This window comes from Natrix helvetica (genome assembly GCF_964273705.1).
Source record: "Natrix helvetica genome assembly, chromosome: 3".
Lineage (NCBI taxonomy): Eukaryota > Metazoa > Chordata > Lepidosauria > Squamata > Natricidae > Natrix > Natrix helvetica.
The window spans coordinates 78,604,808-78,627,514 of NC_138549.1; the positions used below are offsets into that span (position 1 = coordinate 78,604,808).

At 45.5% G+C, this 22,707-nt stretch overlaps 1 protein-coding gene across 5 annotated transcripts in view; it reads right to left on the reverse strand.

The window, feature by feature from the left end:
* Nucleotides 1-22,707, reverse strand: part of GPSM2 (G protein signaling modulator 2) — a 48,963-nt gene that overhangs the window by 5,300 nt on the left and 20,956 nt on the right. For 4 of the 5 annotated variants that reach the window (XM_081946867.1, XM_081946865.1, XM_081946864.1 and 1 more), the window contains 5 exons: nt 20,246-20,316; nt 19,068-19,241; nt 17,990-18,143; nt 17,645-17,862; nt 12,014-13,841 (listed from right to left, as the gene is read on the reverse strand). In XM_081946867.1, the coding sequence (XP_081802993.1) occupies nt 13,674-13,841; nt 17,645-17,862; nt 17,990-18,143; nt 19,068-19,241; nt 20,246-20,316 (785 nt within the window). In that variant the 3' untranslated portion in view covers nt 12,014-13,673. Of the gene's footprint in view, nt 1-12,013; nt 13,842-17,644; nt 17,863-17,989; nt 18,144-19,067; nt 19,242-20,245; nt 20,317-22,707 lie in introns of those variants that run through there. The other variant, XM_081946868.1, reaches the window with a different exon arrangement.

Below are 22,707 nucleotides of genomic sequence, written 5' to 3' on the forward strand. Positions count from 1 at the left end.
CATAAATTTAACAATCTTAGAACTAAAATATAAAAGAAAGCATCAGAACAAATTTAACCATTATTATCAAACATGTGCTCTACTATTTTTTCTCTGTTACTTTTCTAGTATCAACAATTACAATTATTCCAAATACATTCATTTTTGTGATCTAAGCCTTTTCGATATTGCTTCTTCTTCCCTGCCCCTTGGGAGGGCCTCAGCGCCCCCCACACTCTCCTTGTCTTGCGTCTTGCTGTCCTTTACCCTACTCCCACTAAGTTCCTCCTCGGGGGGGGGGGGAAGATTCTTTTTAATAAAGGCTTCCGCCTCTTGAATTGTATTAATTCTGATCCTATTTCCCTCCCAGAACACCATCATCCCCTCTGGTAACAGCCATTTAAACCAGACCCCCATGTTATATAATTTTTTTGATAAGGGGGAGAATTTCTAAATAGGAACATTTCAATAGTTCATTTTAATTACAAGAGCAATCATAAAAATGAAATTGGATCATAAATTAGCTTAATCAAACTTAAGTTAGGCTTTCGGAAATAGTTGGGACTTAGTATTAATTTCATATTAAGAGAGTCAAAATGGTATCGACCGTTGACTTACCTGAACGGTCCTTCTATGTGCACTGCAAGGGGACTCCAAGCATGGGTTAACTTTGTCCATTAGCCTTGAGACTGAGTTATGCAAATTGCTGGCCACGCCTCCTCTGACTGGACTGGTTCAGTTTTGCACGAAGGATCAGCCAGCTTGAGAGAAGCAAAATAAGTCTAGAAGTCAAGGTCAGTCAGAATGTGATAGGAAATCAGGCAGTCCAGGCCCAGAACAGCCGGAACTTGAAGGGGAGTTTGGATTCCCCTTGCAGCGCACATAGAAGGACCGTTCAGGTAAGTCAACGGTCGTTCTCCTGCGCGCTGCTTGGGGAATCCAAGCATGGGACATGCCAAAGCAATAGACTTCAGGGGCGGGAGTGAGACTGGTCTGGTGCCGTAGCCGAAGAAACTACCCTTTGCAGCACACGGCGTCCAAAGAATGCCTCAGCCGAGGCATAAACGTCCACCTTGTGGTGACGGATAAAGGGAGACAGCGATGACCAGGTCCCTGCCCTGCAAATGTCTTCCACTGAGGCCGCACTCCTGGTAGAATGGGGAGTGATGCGACTGGGGATCAGTCGGGACTGGCAGTTGTAAGCTAGAGCAATACACGCCTTCAACCAGCGGCCGATGGTATGCGATGATGCCTTGTGGCCCATGGTGGCCAGTTGGAAGGACACGAACAGGGCCTCCGTCCTTCTGAACGATGCAGTGCGTCGCAAATAGCGGCGAAGTGAATGACGAACGTTGAGATGATGCCAATGCCTTTCTCGGGGGTGAGATGGTTGTGGACAGAAATCCGGTAGAGTGATCTCTTGGGACCTGTGGAACTGCGAGTTGACTTTTGGAAGAAAGGTCGCATCCAAACGTAGTACGACCCTGTTTGGATGGAATATGCAGAGGTCGTCCTGGACGGAGACCGGAGCCAACTCGGACATGCGCCTGGCCGAAGTGATGGCTACTAAAAAGATAGTCTTAAGAGTCAACAACCTGAGGGAGATGGTCCGAATAGGCTCGAATGGAGCCGCCGTAAGAGCATTGAGTACTAGGGAGAGATCCCAGGTGGGGTAGCGATGAACGATAGGCGGACTAAGGTTCACCGTTCCCTTCAGGAAGGCCCGCACCCCCAGGTGTTGAGATAGGGGGTGGCCCCGCACACCGCTGATCACGGTTGGCAGAGCCGCAATGTGATGGCGGAGAGTGTTAGGTGTTAGCCCTTTGTCCATGTCCATCTGTAGGAAGTCCAACACCTGCGGTATGGTTGCCTCGGTTGGGTCCGCACCTGTTGTCCAACACCATCTGCAGAAAGCGCACCAGGTAGCCTCGTAGATGGGGTTGTTGACGGGCGGCAAGCCGCCTGGATCATGGAGATAACCTTAGCAGAGAAATGCTGCTGACTCAGGATCGCCCGCTCACGTGCCACATGGCTAACTGTAATAGCTGTAGATTCAGGTGGATGAGGGCTCCTTGCGAGAAGGATATCCGGTCATCCGGAATTCTCCATGGGCGTGAGATGGACAGATGGACGAGGTCCGCATACCAGGGGCGCCGTGGCCACATCGGTGCGACCAGCAGCACCTCCGCCCATAGATAAAGCGGTGTAGGGGAGGGAAGAGTATCCCGACTCCCCCATACGAAAGGCTGCCTTTGAGGATACCGTTGTTGTCTTCGATCCGAATGCCTAGCGGTCGAAGGAAGTACCTTTCGCTTGTCCCTCATTTCAATCAGTGTAGGAGCCAGTGCTGCTCCAAATAGGGAACCGTCCTTGAAGGGGGTGGAACCGCTTGGGATGCGAACTTAGCTGCATTGACCATGGCATCCTAGGATAATTCTAAGGCTGCCACCAGTTTGACCACATCCTGATGAAGGTGCAAATCCTCCGGACCTAACCTCTCTTGTAGTTGTCTTAACCAAACCAAGGAAGTTCTATTGAAGAACGAGGCCGCCATGGCGGCACGCAATGCCCAGGCAGCCGCCTGGTGCATTTTGCAAATAACGAGCTCCGCCTTGCGGTCCTCAGCCTTCAATCCCTCCGAAACTTCGGATGGAATGAGGGCTGGGGAAGCCAAGGCCGCTATTAGTGGGTCAACAGTGGGAAACTGCAAAATAGTGTCCAATTCCAGAGTAGAAGCATAAAGCTTCCTGTCACCATTGCTAGAGGGCGAAACTGTGGTGGGCTGGGACCACTGTTTGGACTACGTCCATAAACAATTTGGGTGATGGAATAGCCTCCTGTTCTTGTACCTGTTCAGCAAACATGCGCTCCGTGGGGTCAAGGCCCACCTCGGTACTGGCCTGGGTGGTTGCTCCCCCCCAATTGGAGGTGGCCTTGGCTTTATAAAGTAGAGATTTAAATAGGGCTGGTCTGAAGAGGCCCGAAAAGGCGACTTTATCCTGAATCAGACCTTCATCATCTGATAACTCTAAATCCAAAATCTCACCTTCCTCCCCTAACACAGACCCCTCGCTGTAGGTGGAAAGCAAGGGAGAAGGGGGATCAGCCTAAGGGGTGGCTAAATCTCTGGCAGAATTCAAATTCCTAGAACGTTGACGTCTACGCTGTAATTCTGCATCTACTCCTCTAGATATGGCAGTGGCAATCATGTCCCTGAGCCCAGGAGGGGAGAGGTCAAAATCTGAGGTATCCTCCTATCTGCTGCCAGCAGTCGGAGTAAAGGTGGCTGGGGCCCCTGAACGGGAGGGGACCGGGTCTGGGCTGGACTCAGTAGGATCAGACAAGCCCTGAAGGCCTGAATCAGGACCTGCAGGTGTAAGATCCCGAGGGAGAGGGTGGTCAGGGGATCAACCTTGGAGTCCAGCTAGGCCGGAGGTAGAAGGCCCCTCAGGCAGCAGGATGGGACGTGACCTGGGGGCTGAGGGATCCCTAGGCCTGTTCTTGGACTTACTGGTGTGCTTAGAGGCCCTGGCAGGAACCGCTGAGGTGGCGTGGGACCTGAGACCGGCGGCCCTGGTGGAGGTCCTACCCACTCTAGATGAAGCCCCAGTGGCATCAGAGGACAACTGAGGAGAGGTGGAGGCCCCAACGCTGCCCCCGGTAATAGAACAATCTGCCATGTAAACTAAGTTGAAAGGGCTCAAGCTCATGTTCACCGAAATACCAAATGTCGATCGCAATCGAAACAGGAGGCCATGAAAGATCAAACTCATGCTCCAGTAGAATGATGGCGAACCGACCTCCGTGGAGCAACAAATCTGGTGATTTTACATTACTGCGGGCAGGAAAATGAAGCCACGCCCAGCCAAACTGTTTGTCGGTGCGAAAAGGGCTCCAAAATGGCCACCGTGACCAACAGCGGGGGCGGGAGATTCAAATCAGCGAGGGGCAAAGGCCTCCATCAGAATGGAGAAACACCTGCCTCATATCTTGCCAGCGACCGCAGCCGCGGCTTCCAGAGACTCTCGAGGTCGAGGTAATATAGGGAGCCCAGGCATATGCAATGGGGCATCCGGGCTCCGCGCTTAGACAGTCACCTCGGGGGGGGGCAGGGTGGCGAACCGATCCCCAGTTGCGGCAAAACAATACGAAGGCAGCGAACTGACCTTCCCCCAATGAACAACAGCTCGCCCTTGCCTCCAATAAAGAGGTTCCCTGGCTCCGAAGGCTCCGGGAACACTGAAATCCAATCGCTATTTTAAACGAAGAAAAAACAAACCTCTTGCAGAGATATTTACCGCTCCGTGAAGGGAGCCAAGCTGTGAAGGGAATCAAAGCTGAGTAATAATAATGAAGAATTTGTCTAGTAACTTAGAGAGATAATTTTGTGTCTCTTTAGGGTGGAGTGAGTTAAAAAACTGAACCAGTCCAGTCAGAGGAGGCGTGGCCAGCAATTTGCATAACTCAGTCTCAAGGCTAATGTACAAAGTTAACCCATGCTTGGATTCCCCAAGCAGCGCACAGGAGAAGTATGTGTTCTCGTGAATGCCCTAGTCTGCAGAAGAGAATTTAATGAATGCAAGCACTTGAAATCTGGAGTACAGCATGGTGTTCTACAGTAACAAAGACCACAGGTTAGAAAAACCATGAGGCAAGGAGCACTTGGAGGCTATAAATGAAGCCTTCAATAAGACTTCCAGGGAAGGGAATGACCGTTGTCTTACCTGAATGGTCGTTCTCATGGCGCTGCGGAGAGTCCAAGGATGGGTTAACACAGCCTGTTTGCCCATGGACTGAGTAGATTTTTCCCCCTCTGGCCACGCCTCCTTTGCCTCTTCTGGCTCAGTTTTAAAAACGAGGTCTTGTCCGACGAAGACGTCCTCAGCTCACACCTGTGTAAAGATACAATCTCGGAGCTAAACAATTACCCTGGGTGGGTCTTGGACTCTCTGCAGCGCCATGAGAACGACCGTTCAGGTAAGACAACAGTCATTCTCCATAGCGCTGCTTGGAGAGTCCAAGGATGGGACATGCCCAAGCTATTGTGTCCCAGGGCGGGAAGAAGTGACATTGTCCGGAGCCTCAATAACCTTCTGTAATACTCTACGGCCAAAGGAGGCTTCGGCAGAGGCAAAAGAATCGATCTTGTAGTTTCTAATGAAAGCCGTGGGAGACGCCCACGTGGCCGCTCTGCAAATGTCCAGAATAGATGCTTGAGTCGCCCAGGCCGCGGTCGTGGCCGCACTTCTGGTGGAATGTGCCGTTACACGAGGTGGAACCGGCTTGCCCTGAAGGTCATATGTCATCTTAATGCAAGCTCGCAGCCACCGACCTATGGTTGAAGATGACACCTTGCGACCCAGCGAGCCTGGTTGAAAAGACACAAAGAAGGCCTCGGAGTGCCTGATGTCCTTAGTTCGTTTCAGGTAAATGCGGACTGCCCTTCGCACGTCCAATTTGTGCCACCTGCGCTCCTTGGAGTGTTGAGGGCTGGGACAGAAATTCGGGAGGATAACCTCCTGAGACCTGTGAAAATGAGAATTCACCTTCGGCATGAAGGCGGGGTCTAACCGTAGGATGACCCTGTCTGGGTGGATGATGCACAGCTCTTCCTTGGCCGAGAAGGCCGCAATCTCAGATACCCTTCTAGCTGAAGTAATGGCTATGAGGAAGGCAGTCTTAAGAGTCAGATGTCGAAGAGAGACCTTCCTCAAAGGTTCGAAGGGAGCCGCTGTCAATGCCTGCAGGACAAAGGGTAGGTTCCAGGTCGGGTATCTGTGCACCACCTGGGGTCGAATGTTGTAGGCCCCCTTCAAGAAGCTCTTGACCTGAGGATGGTGACTCAGGGATTGAAGTTGGTGTCTGGCTAAGATGGTGGATAATGCAGCAACCTGGCGCCTGAGTGTGGCTGGTGCCAGTCCTTTGTCCAAGCCCTCTTGTAGGAAGTCCAATAACTGAGGGATGGACGCTTCCACACTGTCAATGTCCCGTTGGCTGCACCAGGAAGAAAAGGCAGCCCAAGTCACGTCATAAATGCGAGTAGTGGCTGGACGTCTGGAAGCTTGGATGGTTTTAATGACATTGTCTGAGAGGCTCTGGTCCTTCAGAAGCTGCCCCTCAAGTGCCAGACGGCTAACTGCAACCATTGGGGCTCTGGATGGTTGATGGCCCCCTGACGCAAGGATACCTGGTCTGGAGGAATTTTCCACGGTTGTTCCACAGACAGATCGACCAGGTCCGCGAACCAGGATCTCCTGGGCCAATGTGGAGCCACCAGATGAGCTCCGCCCCCTCCTTCAGCAGCTTGTAGATCACCTGCGGGATCAGAGGGAGGGGCGGAAACGCGTAAAGAAGACCTGGAGGCCAGCTGGACCTCAGGGCATCCGTCCCCTCCGCTTGTGCTGACTTGTAGCGGGAGAAGAACCGCTGGAGCTGTGTGTTTGCCGCCGAGGCAAACAGGTCGACCTGTGGGAGACCAAACCTCCTTACCACCTGTGCGAACAGGTCCGGATGAAGTTGCCACTCCGAGTTGTCGATGGTCTGACGGCTCAACCAATCCGCACTCACGTTGCTGGTTCCGGAGATGTGATCCGCCCTCAGCGACGCTAAGTGGATCTCTGCCCATTGTCCTATGGCCTCCGCCTCTGACATGAGTCTTTTGGAGTGGGTCCCTCCTTGCCGGTTCGCGTGAGCCTTTGTGGCCACATTGTCGGTCAGTAGCAGAACGTGGTGCCCCTCCAGCTGTTCTGCAAATCTCAGCGCAAGCCGGGCTGCCCTGAGTTCTAGCCAATTGATGCTCCGGGCTGCCTCCGCGCTGGACCACCTGCCTTGCGCCAACTGACCCTGGCAATGCGCCCCCCAACCGTAGAGACTGGCGTCGGTCGTTACCACGATCCTGTCGGGTTCTCTGAATAGGCAACCCTTCTCCACTGCTCGAGACTGCCACCACCTCAGAGACCGAGTCACTCTTGGTGGGATGCGAACTTTCCTGGTGGAGTTGCTGATCTTTGCTCTTTGCATTGGAAGCAAGAACCATTGCAGCTCCCTTGCATGAAGACGTGCCCAGGGAACTATGTTGAGGCAGGAAATCATAATCCCTAACAGTTGGGATAGTTGCACTACCTGCCAGGACCTGTTCCTGCGACACAACCGGATTCTGCTCCTGAGGTTGCGGATTCTCTCCGGAGACAGGGACACCTGGCAAGATACCGAGTCTATTATGGCGCCCAGGTGTTGTATGCGTGTGGCAGGAGTCAAGTTGCTTTTTTCCATGTTTACGGAAAAACCGTGGTCCTGTAAGGTGAGAACTGTGATGTTTACATCTCTCACCGCTTGTTGATGAGTCCTTGAGTGGATGATGATGTCGTCCAGATAGCACTCCAGGCGGACTGGAAGCTTGCGCAGGTGGGCCGCCACAGCTGCAAGAAGCTTCGTGAACGTTCTGGGTGCAGAAGAAAGTCCGAACGGAAGCGCCCTGTATTGGAAGTGCTTTCCGTTGTAACACAAGCGCAGGAACTTCCTGTGTGCGGGATGGATGGGTACATGCAGATACGCCTCCTTGAGATCGATGGAGGTGAGCAGATCCCCTTGTCGCATGCAGCTTAGGATCGACTGAAGAGACTGCATTTTGAAGCGCTTGTAGGCCAGATGTCTGTTCAGGCGCTTCAGATCTAAAATGGCCCTCCACCCCCCTGAATTCTTGGGGACCAGGAAGAGAATGGAATAGAACCCCCTCCCTTCCTGCTCTGGAGGAACTGCCTCTATTGCGTTGATCTGCAGAAGATGATCTATCTCTGCCTGCATGAGAGCCCTCTTTACAGGGTTCTTGGATAGTGGGCAGCGAACAAAGGTCCGCGGAGGAGAGGATAGAAACTCCAAGGTTAGACCCCTCCTGATGGTATTTAAGACCCACTTGTCCGAGGTTGTTTCCTCCCAACAGTCTGCATAGAATTGCAGGCGGCCCCCGATGGGAGGAGACCCCAGACGGTCACTTCCCACGTCTAAACTGACGGTTGTGGGAGCCCCCACGAAAGGGCTTCCGAAAGGACCCTTGATTGGATTGTCTGCCCCTGGAAGAAAAGTTGTTTCGTTCCTGGGACCTGTCAGAGGACTGGTTAAACTGTCTTTGGGAGGAATATGAAGAGGAGGAGGCCTGGGCACCTTCCTGTGCCCGAAAGGCCTGTTTCCTGAACGAGCCCTGACCTTTCCTGTCATGCTTCCTGAAGGTGGAAGGAAGAACCTTCCTCTTATCCTTTGTCTCAATTAGGAATTTCTCTAGGGAATCCCCAAAGAGGTTCTCCCCCTTGAATGGAGCTGAAGCTAGCTTCCACTTTGCCTTCATGTCCGCCTGCCAGTGCCGAAGCCAAAGCAGGCGGCGAGAAGTGATGTTAGACGCTAGTGCCCTGGAGGCGAATTTCGCTGCATGCAGGGATGCATCAGAGGCATATTCCACAGCCGTAATGATCTTGTTAAGATCATGTCGCCAACGAGATGCTTCAGATGGGGGCTGAGATCTGAGTTGGCGCAGCCATAATAGGGATGCCCTCGTAAAGAACGAGGCAGAAGTGGAGGTTTTGATCGCCCAGGCAGCCGCCTGGTGCGTTTTGAGACAAGCCTTTTCTGCTCTCTTATCCTCTGCATTTAACCCTTCTAATAACTCGGCCGGGAGATTAGAATTAGAGGTCAGAGAGACCACAGGGGCATCCACTTCTGGAGGTTTCAATACATCCTCCAGCCTAGGTTCTAAGGGATACAGTGATTTGTCTGCGCCACTGGGGTTGGCCAGGGTACCTGGCTGTGCCCATTGGCGCTGGATAACTTCCATGAACATGTCAGGGACTGGTATCAGTTCTGGGTCAGGGGTTGTTTCGCTGAACAGCCCTGCCATGAGGTCCTGGGAAGTAGAAGGAACTTCCTTGTCCTTAGGTTTGGCACCAAGCTCAGTAGAGGCTCTGGCCTTGTGTAAGATGGGCTTGAATAAGGATGGCTTAAAGAGACCAGTGAAGGAGGGCTTGTCTGGAGGCATATCCTCATCCTCCGAGAGAGCAAATTCATCAGCAGTCTCCTCCTCCCACGTAGACACCTCTGTGGTGATAGAAGTGCCCGGGGAATCGAGTACTCTGGTCCTCTTTTCCCCCAGGGGGCGAACAGGCCTAGAGGCCTTGCCACCCCTGCCTTCCTGTAGCCTCATGGCTTCTACCACACCCTGGGAAATAGCCTGCGTGATGAGATCCCTCATTTCTGCTGACATAGCTGGGCCCTTGTCCTCTACAGGCCTGGATTGGTCATAGGCCTGTTCCCTGGCACCCCTAGGAGGATCTCTCTGATCCTCTGCATGAAAACAGCATTGAAAGGAGGGGATATCCTCCCTGACTGAAGAGCTAGGAGAACCTGGGTAACCCAGAGAGGCTGCAGGGGATCCTGACATGGAATCCCTATCACAGAAGGATGGAGATCTATCCCCCATTTCCTCCCCCTGCTCTATCTCCCTCTGAATGGGTGGGGAAGGAACTGGCCCAGCCTCACTTGGTAAGGGTGCAGAGGGAACCTGGGGCCTAGCAGACTTGTCCTTTAGGGAGTCCTGCCCCTTGTCCCCTTGAATTTTGGGGGCCTTGCTCCCAGCTGAAGAGTGGGAAGCTTTCCCCCCAGCGCCCTTGTTTCCCTTTCTCCCCTGGCCTGAGGGATCTGGCCTACTGCGCTTTGCAGATGGCCCTGCCAGCTCCTCCCTTCGCTCCAAACCTTCATCAGCCATCCTTGGTTGATCTTGAGTCGAAGAGGTCGCTGCTGAGGGAAGGGCAGTGGACGCTGGCCCGACGGCTCCAGAAGCGTCTGCAGACTCAGATGGGAGGCTGGATCAGGCACCAGGACACTCCTTGCCGCTTCCCCTTAGTTGGCTGGGGAACTTCAGGCTTGCTGGAGACCCAGGCAAGCCCTCGCAATCCTCTGCGGCTGTCTGTTGAGGCGGAGAGGCTCTGCTGCTTGCTGCTGCTTTCCGGAAGGTAAAAAGTCTCAAAAAAATGGCCACCGGCTCTTCTGCGCGCCAAAAGCCTCACTTAAGGGCCAGGCGCTTCCCATTGGCTGCAGCCGAAAAGCGTGCCAAAGCAGCACTTTTCAAAATGGCTGCCGCTCTCCCGATCGGCAAAAGACGCCGTTTGGAGAAGCAAGGGCTTTTTTAAAAGCCTCTCCTCCAAAACGACCAGGGAAACACGGGGATTGCCGTCCTTCCCTGCGCTCGCCAGCAGACGCCGGACGAGCGGCCTCGCTTGTTCCCCCAGCTGCGACTAAGCAGCTGTGGAACCGATCGCTGCCTCAGCCTTACTTTAGTAAATCCTCTTCTTGGTAAAAATAGAAAAAAGGAAAATAAAAAGTCAAAATAATAAAACCTGGGGAAAAATCCTAACAACAACTAAATATTAACACATAAAATACTCTAAAATTACTATTGGAGAACCCAGCCTATTTGCTCAAAGCTGAGTGTTCCCCAAAACTCGTCCTATCGGGCGGACTGAGTTTTTAAAACTGAGCCAGAAGAGGCAAAGGAGGCGTGGCCAGAGGGGGAAAAATCTACTCAGTCCATGGGCAAACAGGCTGTGTTAACCCATCCTTGGACTCTCCAAGCAGCGCTATGGAGAAGGTGAACTAGTCTCTGCAAACAGTCGACAGCCAAAGATGAAAGAACTGATGAATAGCCTGATTCCTTGGAACTTCTCCAGATAGAGAACAATAAATAGCCCACATGTGCTCCACACAGCCACTCCTCATGAGATGACAGCAGGAAACCACTTTTTTACAGGTTTCAACTCCAAAAGACAAAAGGCTCAGTCGACAAAGGGATCATTCATCTTTCTTGCAATTGCACTGGACCCTTTTAAAGGGTAGTAAGTTCACATGCCTCACTTTGTAAACCCTTTGAGAAATTACCTATTACCCATCTTAAAATGGTAGGCAAGGACAGCCGAGATTATAAGCAGCTCGCTTCTTGTTATTCAGCACGTATATGTCCTATGTGCTTAATGCTCAAAGTATTGTTAGAGACCCCACACACCCATTTTATGGTCTGTTTTTGTTGCTCCCCTCTGGAGGTTTCAAAGTATTTCTAGGACTTCGTTCCCTATGCCATTCATCTGGTAAACTTGATTCGCTTTTCTCACCATGTACATGTATATATCTGAACTAGACTGTTGTTTTTCTGTGTCATGTATATGAGTATATTCTATGTCTTCTAGAGATCTTACAAGTTTGAAGTGTTATTGGGTGAGTTCATTTTCAAATCCGAAAAGAAAAATTACAAGTTTAAAATATTTGACATAAACAGCAAAAAAGCTAAGTAAGATTTTAATCTAAGGAAGTTATCCCAAAGGTGCTTTTTTTTTTTTCACAAAAGGGGATCTGGACTTTCTTGGTTTTTTCTTTCAAAATGTTTTGATTCTCATTACAAGAAGTTTTTTCAGTTCTGACTGACTGGAGGGGAAGCTGATGAGAAGCATAACATTTTCAAAGAAAAAAATCAAGGAAGTCCAGTTATCTTGAATAAAAGTGCCCTTGGGACAACCATGAATGACCTGGATGATTGAAAATATCCATACATATCTAAGAAAGTTATAAACCATTTAAGAAGCCAGATACATCTGAACTTTAAGATTTTGGAATTATTAAAAAAATAAGCAGTTTCTTTTAGGAAACAAACTTATTCTGGCAATCCTGGCTATTGAAAGTCATAACAAAGATTTTTCAATTATAGTTTTTGAAACTGGCTACTAGAGGGAACTAAAGATTCCAAAAAGGGGGAAACCCCCAAGCCTGTTTTTGATATCAATTAATACTGTGTCTTACAAAATGGCACAATACAGAAACATTCAAGGAGATCTTTGAAGAATGGAGTCAGAAATTAGTAAATACAACAGCAACCCTGTCAGTAATGATGTCTGCTTCTATGGATACACTATGTCCAAAGATGTTAATGAAAGAACAGATATGGAACAAATTTTATCCGATAAAAGTATAAAATGTAGAGCTGCAAATGACAGGCGAAAAGAATGTTTTGGGAAAGAATGTTTTACTGGATATACAAAAGAAATTGGATGAGATTTAAAAATTAAAACAAAAATACAAATTGAGAACAATGATCTGGAAAATGTTTCTTATTGGATCTACAAAAGACAGTTATTAAAGCCTTGAATAAAACTGCACAGTGGGATAATTGAAATCAACTGCTACAAATACAGGTAGTGCTCAACCAACAATTGTAATAGAGCCTGCCTATTACAGTTGAAAGTCATGGCAACCATTAAGTAAGCATCCACATGGTTATCTCACTTACTAATCCCCATACCTGCTCTTATTTATTTATTTATTATTCGTATTTATAGACCGCCCCCTCTCCCGAAAGGGACTTTTCCCAACATGGCTGTTAAATGACCACGTGGATCATTAAATGGCACACAGGTTTCTCAGGCCACAGGGGAGAACCTGGAAAGCCTAGCACAGGTCCCGCTCCAGCCACCCTAAGACCATCTCTGCTTCAAGGCACCCCATACTCTGCTTCATGCCCTTTGGGGTCCAGAGGTCTTTGACCTGTCACCTAACTGGATCACACTTCTTCCCACCCACGCCCATTCTCATACGTTTATGGGATAAGTGAGCAGGGCTGCTGCTGCAGCAGCATCTCTACAGTCAATCGTAAGGCGAACAACCACAGGGACACCGTAGCGGTCATGCCTTCAGAACCTGGCCATAAGTAGCTTTTGGGGAGAGTCCACTTGTAACTTCAAATGGTCATTAAATGACCAATTATAAATTGAGGATTACCTGTACGCGATTGAATTAAGGGCTATTTAGAAATAAATGAAAACAAAGTTTAATTGATTAAGTTTAAAATTGAGATTTTAAAGTTCTGGCAGCATTTTATGGTCAGCTTGCTGACGCTAGGATTGAAAAGTTTAAAGTTTTATGGATTTGCTTTTGAATAAGGGATGAAATTGTGGGAAGAAGAGATACCTGTAACCTTATAGATGGGGAAAATTATTAAATTTGCTTATACTTGTTCTGTTTAACATTTAAGTCACTTCTTTATATTTTTTATTTCTCCCCCTTTCTCTTCAACTTTAGTTTATATACGTTTTTATTACTGTAATCAAAATCCTTAATATTTTTTTTAAAGCTCAATGAGAGGTAATGATGAAGCCTTTGGATACTTTGTTCAAGGCTTAAACTGAATTGACTTTTTTTCCTTACATCGGCTTAATACTGTTTTATAGATAAAAACATAAAAAACACAACAGTATTAAAATATTTTTTTTAAAAAAACACCATAATACTGTTCGTTTTAAAACCTTCTGTAATATGTAAAAATTGAATTTATTTCTACAGTTTACATATTTTAGCAGAAATAGTTGTTCTAAATTTGTGACAAAAGTACCTTAAACACAAATTCTATTAATAAAGGAAAACAGTATATCTACATAAAGAGAAATAAACAGAAAAGCAGACAGTATGGTAATAAAACTATACAGATGACTTTAGAACCAGTATTAAATGTCTGATTTTAAGCAGCGGTAGTAATAATTGTACCGTATTCTATGTACATATACTGAATATTTTCAATATATAGATATTTCCCCTGAAGGCATTATATGTAAACTATCTGCTGCTGCTTTACAAATCATCCCTTGTTCTTTTACATGAGCTTAGGTCCATTAGGTAGAACTTGGCCTCTTCAAATTAGATGGTGGAAAGACTCTCTGTTCATCCATTCTGTTCTCCTGCGATCTCAAAATAAGGCTGAAGAAATCTTCATCAGGAACAGTTGGTCCTTTTGGAATGTTGGGTGGTGGTTCACATCTCTGGTCATCTAATCGAGAGCCCTAGAAAAAGATATTACAACCACTGTTTTATTTTACAGTTTCAGCTAGTCAATTTTTTCCATGGGAACCTTACTGGCATCCATTTCAAACCCGTGTCTTCCAGAACAATTCTGAACAGTTATTCCATCAGACTAGATGACTTTTATTTTAAATGTTAATATTCACTTGATGAACAAACAATTACATGTAAAAAAAATCCAGAAGTTCATATAGGAAAGCGAAGAGGCTGGCATTGAAATGCTGCCTGCCGGTCCTTACATACACCAAGTCTACCTGCAAAGTGATCAAACTCTTCAACTTTAAGTTCCATAGTTGGATAGTAATTTATGATCAAAAGACTGCAGTCCTACACGCTTACTGGGAAGATGGTCCACCAACTCAATAGTACCATTTTAAAAAATGAATGGGATGCTCCAAGATACATTAATATATAGTATCCCCCAAAGCACTGCAGCTAATAAGTTTCCGGCCAGACTGAGCATCCTGGAAAACAAATGGAGTGGTACTTGTTGTTTGAGGGGAGCGAAGCTACATCTGAAATAGTATCCAAATGAGTTTAAACTAAAAAAAAAATAATGTAATTGTTGAATGGTAATCTGTTAAACTTTGGAATATGAATTATCCTCTCCATGCCAATATCAAATGCTCTTAAGTGCCTATTTACGTAATATACATTAATAGAAAAAAGAAAGTATCAAAGGCTGAGGAAATCCTAAATACTAGAGAATCCTAAATACTAGAGAAATACAAAATAATTCTGAAAACAAGACTTTTGAAAGTTTTATGTTAAAACTACATAAATCTTTGCAAGTCACTAAGCATACAAGAGGGGATTTTGCATATATCTATAGTGAGCACTTCAATTTTAAATTCATTTGTGTGCAGAAAGATAAATCTGTTTTGATAAATTTTGGTTTTTGTTCTAATAAGAACAGGATTCCACAGGCAGGTAACAAAATACACAATAATCACTATACTCAAATTTGCCAAACACTGATCTATGTTTAATTTAGATTTAAAATTCACCTTTAAAAAACAATACAAAAACCATAGTGTTTTGTATAACTAACATGGACAGGTTGCGTGGACGGCTGCGACCTACCACGTTTAACGGACCCGTGCCCCTCCTGGCTGGTACTGGCAGCCTGGGAGGTGACACGAGGCTGGCTCCTGGGCCTGGTGAACGCCTCATTGGGTGAGGGATACTTACCTACCGCCTTGAAAGAGGCGGTGGTGAGACCCTTGCTCAAGAGACCCTCGCTCGACCCAATGGAGCTAGCTAATTATCGTCCAGTCTCCAACCTCCCCTTCGTGGCGAAGGTTGTTGAGAATGTGGTGGCGCAGCAATTTCCACGACACCTAGACGAATCCGACTATCTAGACCCACGCCAGTCCGGCTTCCGACCCGGGCACAGCACTGAGACAGCCTTGGTCGCGTTGGTTGATGATCTCTGGAGGGCCAGAGATAGGGGTTGTTCCTCTATCCTGGTCCTATTAGATCTCTCGGCGGCTTTTGATACCATCGACCATGGTATCCTATTGCGCCGGTTGGAGGGGATGGGAGTCGGAGGCACCGTTTTGCGGTGGTTCGGCTCCTACCTCTCCGACCGGAAGCAATGTGTGTTGACAGGGGGGCAGAGGTCGTCCCTGAGGCCACTCACTTGTGGGGTGCCACAGGGGTCGGTCCTCTCGCCTCTCCTGTTCAACGCATATGTGAAGCTGCTGGGCGAGATCATCCGTGGTTTTGGGGTTGAGTACCATCTTTACGCTGATGATACTCAGCTGTATATTTCAACCCCAAACCACCCCAACGAGGCTGTCGAAGTGATGTCCCGGTGTTTGGAAGCCGTCGGGGTCTGGATGGGGGACAACAGACTCAAACTCAACCCCTCCAAGACCGAGTGGCTGTGGGTACCGGCGCCTCGGTTCAGCCAGCTGACCCCATCGCTGGCCATAGGGGGCGAACAGCTGTCCCCTGTGGAGCGGGCGCGCAATTTGGGCATCCTCCTCGATGCCCGGCTGTCAATGGAGGACCATGTGGCAGCCGTGGCAAGGGGGGCGTTCCACCAGGTTCGCCTGGTGCGCCAATTGCGCCCCCTACTGGACCGGAGTGCCCTGCGCACGGTCACTCATGCGCTGGTGACGTCTCGCCTGGACTACTGCAATGCCCTCTACATGGGGCTTCCCTTGGGACGCATCCGGAGACTGCAGCTAGTTCAGAATGCAGCCGCGCGGGTTATTTTGGGAAGTACTCGTTACTCCCACGTAACACCTCTCCTGCGCGAGCTGCACTGGCTACCTGTGGCCTTTCGGGTGCGTTTCAAGGTATTGATTACCATCTTTAAAGCGCTCCATGGCATAGGACCTAGGTATCTGCAGGATCGCATCCTACCACACACGTCCCTGCGACCTATCCGCTCACACAGAGAGGGGCTCCTCCTGGTGCCGTCTGCTAGGCAATGCCAGCGGGCGACACCTAGGAGTAGATCCTTCTCTGTGATGGGCCCAACCCTCTGGAATGACCTCCCCCCAGACATTCGAACTACCACCGACCTCCGTTCCTTCCGGCAAAAGTTAAAGGCTCACCTATTTCAATCAGCTGGCCTGGCACTTTCTTAGTTTTACCTCCCGGGGATTTATTCATTTTTAATTGGGTTTGGAGTTTTAATAAGCTTTTAATGTACTATATTTATTATTCTATATACAGTCTTGCAACCTCCTCCACTTACGTATTTAATTATTTAACTGTTTTATGTATGTATTTTATAACGCATTTTAGTGACTGTACACCGCCCCGAGTCCCTTTCGGGAGAGGGGGCGGTCTATAAATATGAATAATAAATAATAAATAATAATAAATTTTGAAGAATTGCTTTGGAACTTGCATGGCACGTATGTATAACTCATTAAAGCAGCCTGACTTTTTTCAGTTCTCTATATGGTTTACTATGAACGAACAACATTTTACCATTGTTTCTGCTCAAATAGCTGCCCCCCCCACACAAAAAATTGGATATATATCATTTTGCTGCATCAAGTTTATGGTTGTGCAATGCTTTAAGGACAGGTACATCAAAACGTGCAGCTCTTATCTGCAATTCATTACAATCATGCAACTGTTTTAATAAGTCACAACAAGGCTGCACTCGTACATTTGATGCATTTCTTCAACAGCACAGTCCTGTTACCTTTAACATGGCTATTCAAACTTCCTATTGTAAATCTGTTGGCATATTACCACTTGTTTGTTTGTTTGTTTTTATTGGATTTATATGCCGCCCTTCTCCCAAAGGACTCAGGCCGGCGTACAACATTAAAAATCACACATCCCAAAAGTTAAAAAGAACTTAACAACACTTAAAATGCTTAACAGAGAAATGGGAAGGGTAATAGCTATCTAAGGTATCTCAGCAATTGTTTAACGTTTCAGAAGAGGCACAAATTTTTGACTTGCTTATTAATACATTAAGGAATATTATTTAGAGCCCCATTACAATTTAAGATAATATCTAGGCTAAGAAGTTGATTTTAATAAAATGAGGAATTGGAAAATCCAATCTACTTTTCTATTTTTCGTCCCCTGCCAAAGAATTGAACTTGACATTTGAGATAAAATTGCTTAATTAGCATTAAAATTATTTTAATTAAAATTATCGTGTTTTTTTAAATAGAATACTTTCAAATTTATTGACTGATTCAACTGACAAGATACCACCAGGAGGCTCTATGAAATAACTACTTGTGTTAGAATGTCTTTTTAAGAATACATGCCACACAGAATATCCAATCAACCAAAAACTCACCTGGCATTTTATTAATATATCAAAGAAGTCATCATCTGGTTCGCTGTTTTTGCTAGCCATCAGGTGACCAAGGACTGACTGACTATTATGTTGATTAAGACGAAGTCCAGGTAAATTGCTGGCACTGGCTCGCTGATCATCTAAACGTCTACTCTGAGAACTAGCAAGCATATCTAAAAATTCATCTGTATGTGGAGAGAGCACTGAAGCAGAAAAGGCTGCAAAAAAATTACAAAAAACATTGTATGTAGAAAGCAGTAAGAGGTGCAACGATATACTGGTTGAAGTGATATCTAATTTCATTTAAAGGGGTGGCAATGTTGTATAGGCTTTATAATTAATTACATTTTTGCATAATTCTGGATGTTGTGGCAGAAGCCGTCACTGTCAGTCTGTTCCTGTCCTGGAAACAATATCGCTGATCATCCATTCGGTTGCTCTGAAATCGGCTCAACAAGTCAAAAAATCCTTCGTCTCCAGGGACTTCTAAGCTGCTTTTCTTAAAAATAATAAAGTACAAAAGTAAATACAAATAATACCAGCCATTTATGAAACAGCAGGAAAATTTTATTTCAAACTATGTAACTCAGAATAAGTATTATTATAGGAAAGAAGTGAAAAGGTCCAGTGAAGAAACATTAAAAATATTGGAGCTATGAAGTTTGATATAATGCTATCTCAACATGAAAGAGCATTTCAACTTAGTATCTCACTTGTAGATACAATTTTATCATCATTCAATTCACATGTACCAACAAAACTCACGTATTTCATTTCCAAATGTTTATTCATACATAAGTATTATTTAACTGAACTTGTAGTCCAGTGGTGGGTTCCAGATCCCATTGCAACCGGTACGGGCCGGGCATCCACATGAATGCGCGCAGCATGTGCGCACACGCACACATGCATACTTAACGCTCGTGACGCTCCAGCTGCTTGGCGGAGCGTCACACAAGCGCCGTATGCTCCATGCGTGTAAGCCCCGAACAGCTCAAATACCAGTAAGGAACATGGGCAGGTGGGCCCTCTGGAGCACCGTACTGGAACAGTACCTGGTGCTCCCTGCAGGCATCGGTACGCCCGTACTGGGACGTTCCGGTCGTAACCCACCACTGTTGTAGTCTTACAATTAGTCTGAAATAATCTAAACGTTAATTATATGCTCTGAATCAGTTACAATTGAGTGGCATGTATGGCTAGTAAATAGATAAATATACATGAGAGTTTTCATTTTAAAAAATTAGGCAAAACAATAAAAAACCTAGCATATTTCTAAAAATGCTTTCACAGTAGTAAAGTATATATTTTATACTATATATAAAGTATATTTATAAATATAAAGGATATAATTTTATAATATTTTATATTATATAAAAAATAAAATACTGAAGTTTTAAAAAGTTTATTTCTCCACAAATACCTTCTGTGAATTTAGTTGATGGTCAATAGAGTTGCTCGTATCCTGAAGAACTTTAGAAGAAGTAGTATTTTTGTATTTTTTCCCTTTCAATCGATTTACAAAGTGCAGTTTTGCTGAAGGTTTGGGAACCAATGGTTTCTGTTTAGCTAGAATTTCACTGTTCCAATCCTGAACCTAGGAAACAGGTAATAGTGTATACTAAAACATTTACCAAAAACAGTTTTTCACTATATGAAATGTAAGTTAATTTTATTTTTCCACGCAAACATGGCTAATTTATTCATGTTTGTAAAACTAATGCTTTAACCAACAATGCAAATCAAATTTGACTATTTGAAAAAATCCTTATCAGCAAATTCTTTATTTCCAAGGTGCTAAACATGAGGCTGGCAATCAAGCTTGGGGTCACATCAATGTACAGATTGTACACAGATAAAATGGCGCCTTGTTCGTCCCAACTCTTTATATAGTTAATGTAATCCTTAAAATATTTTGCCTGTGAAACTTGGAAAGTTAAAGGTTTTCTGCAGGTCTCCTCTCTTTCTTGCTCTTTCAACATGCCTTTGAACAGTAGAATTCAGAGAGGGAGAGGGGTATGAAAATGTCAAGGATTGAGTTAGGGATGATGCCTTGACCTCTTTAACCTCTTCCCATAAATGCTATGAACAAATGTACTAAGAGCCCAGAGCATGCCTCAAATGACAAAGGGTCTAAAAATCCAGCCAGCTCTCCCTCCCAAACTGAAAATGAAAGAAAAGAGAAAGTACGGTTTGATAAGCTTGGAGGTTTAAAAAAAAGAGTAATCTAGGGGTTGCAGGGAGAAGAAAGGGGGGGCAGTTTTGGAGTCCATTAAAAGGTCAACTCTAGATAAGAGTATCTAGTTTGCTCTTTTCATGTATTATCATTTTGACTGGTAGCTCATTGTTGTAATTTAAATGAATCTGTAAGAAATATACCTTTATTATAGGAAGAACTACTGGTTAGACACTGTCCAAGTTAGTTTACAAGATTTTTGCACAATTTAACAAATAAAATCCCTAAGGGATAATGCTTTTATGGTAGAAAATTTGTATACTTTCTTTCATACCTATATTATTACAAAATCAATGCATTCTTATCTGGACCCAATATTATGAAATATTCTTTTACAAAGCCACTTCCACTTAAAAGACACCAACCTTCTCAGGTGTTAGTTTCATAAGTTCCAGTTTTTCCATACTATGGCGACGCCCTAACCTCTGTTTAGTACCTAGAATTACAAAAATTAAGTAACGGGTTACTTTGAAAAAACATACAAGGAACAACTTAATGGATTTCTTAATTTATAATATTTACTGAAGATGATCACCCCAATAAAACTAATAACAGAACTATTCTAAATTTGACTGTAAAAGCAATGAACATCATACTGACATAACTATTAATTTGAGGTAATTTTTTCTTTTTTCTTTACAATGTTAAAAAAGGCATTTAAAATGTTTTAATGAAGGCAAAAGAAACCATTTAAAAACCCAAGTGCTGAAAGTGATGACTCCCTGTCCACTTAACTTGAAGAGTGAGCTACATGTCTCACTCCAGGCATGTAATCTTCAATAACTGTTAAAGTAGGAAAGGGATAATTTGTTCTACCTCTAACATTTTGTCCCGGCTTACAGTTATTTTTTTACTACAAAGTTCAGTAGCTGCAAGCTGTCTTTAATATAATATATAAATTGCTTTGTATACTTTTTGGCATTCCTCATCAAATCTTAAAATCCAATCTAGGACACATCTACAAATCATTTCCTTAGCACTGATAATGGCCTGTATTTATATATGGCTCTTATAGTATTTCATTTTTCAATCTTTTTAAAGAAATTTGTAGAAGGAGATTTATGAGGCTATGGTCTCAAACTAGCTTCATTTTTAACAAAGGTTAAAAATCTTTGGACAAATATATTTTGCACAAAGTAAAATAGGAACAGAAACTATATACATTTCTATGGTGGAAACATCTATACCAGTAATATTGACTTTCCTCCATATTTATGGTAAGTATTACAGGATCAATGCATTATTTTCGCTTCTTTACATTTAGCAGAAGTATCCAGCAGAATTCATGTCTAGTATTGCGTCTAGCATTTATCAAGATTCTGGAACTTTCCCAAAAGAAAGGGAAGTTCTTACTATGCCCTGCTTCCCTCTATGTCACCATCAAGATATTCCATCTATTACTATTTCTCCTAATAGACATATCTGACAAAATTTGTACAACCTGTACAAAATTTGTAATTGCCAAAGTAATTTGGCAATTACTTTAAGAATACCCTTTAGAACAGAGTCACCAACTGGTGGTCCACGAGAAAAGTTTGGTGGTCTGCAGCCCAACGGGGTGGCCAATGGGCCAGTCCTGTGACTAGAGCTCTGAAAAGTGGAACCGGCCAGGCAGGTGGGGCTGGAAATCTCCACCGTACAGGGAGGTATACTATATTGCCAAAAGTATTCGCTCACCTGCCTTTACTCACATATGAACTTACTGTGACATCCCATTCCTAATCCATAATGTTCAATATGATGTCGGTCCACCCTTTGCAGCTATAACAACTTCAACTCTTCTAGGAAGGCTGTCCACAAGGTTTAGGAGTGTGTTTATGGGAATTTTTGAACATTCTTCCAGAAGCGCATTTGTGAGGTCACACACTGATGTTGGACGAGAAGGCCTGGCTCTCAGTCTCCGCTCTAATTCATCCCAAAGGTGTTCTATCGGGTTGAGGTCAGGACTGTGTGCAGGTGAGTCAAGTTCATCCACACCAGACTCTGTCATCCGTGTCTTTATGGACCTTGCTTTGTGCACTGGTGCACAGTCATGTTGGAAGAGGAAGGGGCCAGCTCCAAACTGTTCCCACAAAGCTGGGAGCATGGAATTGTCCAAAATGTCTTTGTATGCTGAAGCATTCAGAGTTCCTTTCACTGGAACTAAGGGGCCAAGCCCAGCTCCTGAAAAACAACCCCACACCATAATCCCCCCTCCACCAAACTTTACACTTGGCACAATACAGTCAGACAAGTACCGTTCTTCTGGAAACCGCCAAATCCAGACTCATCCATCAGATTGCCAGATGGAGAAGTGCGATTCGTCACTCCAGAGAACGTGTCTCCACTGCTCTAGAGTCCAGTGGCGGCGTGCTTTACACCACTGCATCCAACGCTTTGCATTGCACTTGGTGATGTATGGCTTGGATGCAGCTGCTCGGCCATGGAAACCCATTCCATGAAGCTCTCTGCGCACTGTTCAGGAGCTAATCAGAAGGCCACATGACATTTGGAGGTCTGTAGCGATTGACTCTGCAGAAAGTTGGCGACCTCTTCACACTATGAGCCTCAGCATCCGCTGATCCCACTCTGCCAGTTTACGTGGCCTACCACTTCGTGGCTGAGTTGCTGTCGTTCCCAAACACTTCTACGTTCTTATACTACAGCTGACAGTTGACTGTGGAATATTTAGGAGCAAGGAAATTTCATGACTGGATTTGTTGCACAGGTGGCATCCTATCACAGTTCCACGCTGGAATTCACTGAGCTCCTGAGAGCGACCCATTCTTTCACAAATGTTTGTAAAAACAGTCTGCATGCCTAGGTACTTGATTTTATAAACCTGTGG